Source organism: Cynara cardunculus, assembly GCF_001531365.2.
Source record: "Cynara cardunculus var. scolymus isolate 2C chromosome LG 8, CcrdV1, whole genome shotgun sequence".
NCBI classification, from domain to species: Eukaryota; Viridiplantae; Streptophyta; class Magnoliopsida; order Asterales; family Asteraceae; genus Cynara; species Cynara cardunculus.
In genome coordinates this window covers 5,144,460-5,147,262 of record NC_037535.1, presented here as the reverse complement: position 1 = coordinate 5,147,262, position 2,803 = coordinate 5,144,460, and the positions used below count along the sequence as shown (strand labels likewise).

The 2,803-nt window shown below is 33.6% G+C and overlaps 1 protein-coding gene across 1 annotated transcript; it reads right to left on the bottom strand.

Annotated features, from left to right (window-relative positions):
* Window positions 1-170: 170 nt before the first annotated feature.
* LOC112516852 (probable glycosyltransferase At5g11130) lies at window positions 171-2,268 on the bottom strand. Its single transcript, XM_025124086.1, has 3 exons — window positions 2,213-2,268; window positions 1,783-2,140; window positions 171-883 (listed from the first exon to the last, which is right to left on the bottom strand). The coding sequence occupies exons 1-3, from the start codon at window positions 2,266-2,268 to the stop codon at window positions 215-217; spliced, it is 1,083 nt and encodes a 360-aa protein (XP_024979854.1). The 3' UTR covers window positions 171-214.
* Between the last annotated feature and the right edge of the window lie 535 nt (window positions 2,269-2,803).

The following is a 2,803-nucleotide window of genomic DNA, read 5'->3' as shown; positions in this document are numbered from 1 at the left end:
AAAAATAAAAACATTATTGTTTTCTTAAAACAACATAAAATCGTATTATATTGACATAGATAAAAAATAAAACAAAACATTAAAATGAAAACGTGTCTCGATGCATTGCACGAGTACCTTTCTAGTAATAAGTAATACATATAGATATTAAGATTACATACTTTTAGTACCAAAACTAATCTAAATATCACAACCATGATCAGCTGAAATATGATCAAGATTTCAGTAACTGAACATTAAGTCGTCTTAACCACACAGAATGAAGGATCATATGAAGAACATCAAATTGTTTGGCTGGAATGTTAACCATGAAGTGTTTCTGCACTTCCATTACCCTTTTCTGCATCTCCAAATACTTCGAAAACGATATTGCTTCCAGAATCCTTTTCAAATCCGGAATCTGATCCACCGATACCTGTATCGAGAATCGACTCCAATCCAACACATCGCTATACGGTAGAACATAATGACTCTTGATCGTTACCGGAATGCACCCAACGTAGATTGCTTCGGTAACCCTAGCACTTGCAACTTCATAACCACTAGGGCACAAACAATACTTACTTTGGCTTAGAAACTCGGTGTAGTTTTGATCTATCGGTAGGCGAGTGTAAACTTGGATATCGTCATCTTCTTTGTTTCCCCAATATTCGAACAGCTTTTTTCGAACAACACCATGGTTTCCGCCTGCAAAGAATGCTAACATTGAACGATTGTAGGGCGATTGGCCACTACTTACGGTTGGGATGTTGTCGAATGGCCCGTTGATCTCGGTCATGGACACATCGCGCTGCGGAATGAAACCTTCCGAGCTGTTGGCATTGCAGAGCACTCTTATGACGTTCTCGAAGATTTTAGGGTTTCCGGTTGAAACGAAGGGACCCTGTCATAAATACACGTACATTTGTATTACGTGAGAATATATGAAACTCTCTTAGATTAATATAAAAAAAAGCTCTAGAGAAGATATGAGAGATTCCGATTAATATTATATAAAAAGGACTAATATTACCACTACAATAAAATTGGGTTTATAGGACACCCGTAATTTTTAAGCGTCCCAATAGACCCTTTTTTAGAACTTAATTTATAGGGCCAAAATATAAAGTGTCCTATCTAAAGGTGTTATAATAAGTTTATATGACGTTTTTGAGCATCTTAACAAGTTTGTAAAGACATTTTTAATATAAAGTGTCGTATTAGCAACTTTATAGGACACTTTTGAGGAAGTGTCCTATAAACTCAATATTTTATAGGACATTTAATTTGTTTTTATAGGACACATTTTCAAATAGTGTCCTATAAAGTTGATAATGAGACGCTTTATGTTAAAAAGTGTCCTAAAAAATTTATTACGACACCAAAAAACGTCATATAAACTTATTACAACACCTTTAGATATAACACTTTATTTTTTTGGTCCTATAAAGAGGTCTATTAGGATGCTTAGAATTTGGGAGTGTTCTATGAACCCGATTTTGTTGTAGTGTACATTTTATTTCAAATTATCCAAAAAAAAAACTTGTTAGGACGTTAACTGCATTTTATTATAACACTTTTAAACAAGATACGTAATTGTTTGGTCCTGTAAACTTAAGTATTCTACAAAATAGTCCATTTGGACCTTTAAACATATTTGTTGTTCTGTAAAAGCTGACCGCCGATTTTGTTGTACTGACAAATGAATCGACGTTCCAATATGTAATAAAAAAAATAGTCCAAGTTTAGTTGATATAAAACTCCAAAAAATATCGATCAATATGTTTACGTAGAGTAACATACCCAATCGTGGCAAGAAACATAGAAGTGATCAGCTCCGTTGCTACGATTCCAATAAGGGTACCTTTCGGAAATGACACCAATGTAGTCTTCAACTATTGCTTGTAGTCGTTGTCGGTAACCATAGCGTTCTGCAGGCGTGTAGAGAAAACGAACGATATTGGTTATACTAATCGGGATAAAGAAAGCGTGTGCTTCATCGGGATGGTTAGCCGCCATCGGGTTTCCTTTTCTCTCCATCTCTTCGATGAAATCGCCCTCAACGCTGTATATATTTTTCATCGGACCCGTATGCATTAAGGGGATATCTCCTTCTTTATAAGTCCATATCTTGAATGTGTTCACCATCTCAGAATGACTCCTAATTGATCAATGCAAACTCTAATTAAAAAGTTAGAAGTTACTAGCTAGAGGGAAATTCAAACGATTTTACACTGAAATCACATGTGAATATACAAGTGCTTTTTTGCGGGCGACCCTTGTGTTCATATATGACAAAAAAGTTACGAAAATAATCCCAAAATGTACAACAAAATAAGCATTATAAGACGTTAGATATGTCTAAATTTCTTAATAGATTTTTTATATGACTTATGTTTATGAGATCAAACAATAGCACGTCATTTGTAAAACTGTTACATAAGTTGATAGGATAGTTCTCATCCTAACAAATTAATTTTTTAACACTTTTGGAATAAAACGTTATATTAGTCTTTTTTATATAAAATTATTTGAAAATGTCTTGTAAACAAAACTCTTCTATAAAAAGACGTGTGCAACTTGTAAGATGCCCAAAAACATCCTAACATTCTGGTGTCACACTTATATATATATATATATATATATATATATATATATATGGTTGGGTTTACGTGAGACCAAAGATTTTTCGTGAGACCCGTAAGACCAATTTATGTTCATTGATCAACTTTATAGGCTAATGATCTAATGGTCTAAAGTTGCACGGTGGCAATTTTGTGATTATTGATAAGTCTCGTGACAATTTTGTGATTATGAATGTTCA

Excerpts from the sequence above, each read along its gene's own strand:
- LOC112516852 (XM_025124086.1), bottom strand. The coding sequence starts at position 2,268 with ATGAACACAAGGGTCGCCCGCAAAAAAGCACTTGTATATTCACATGTG. Across the intron at positions 2,141-2,212 it reads TATTCACATGTGATTTCAGT|GAGTCATTCTGAGATGGTGA; the intron begins GTAAAATCGTTT and ends TTGATCAATTAG. Across the intron at positions 884-1,782 it reads ATGTTTCTTGCCACGATTGG|GGTCCCTTCGTTTCAACCGG; the intron begins GTATGTTACTCT and ends TATTTATGACAG.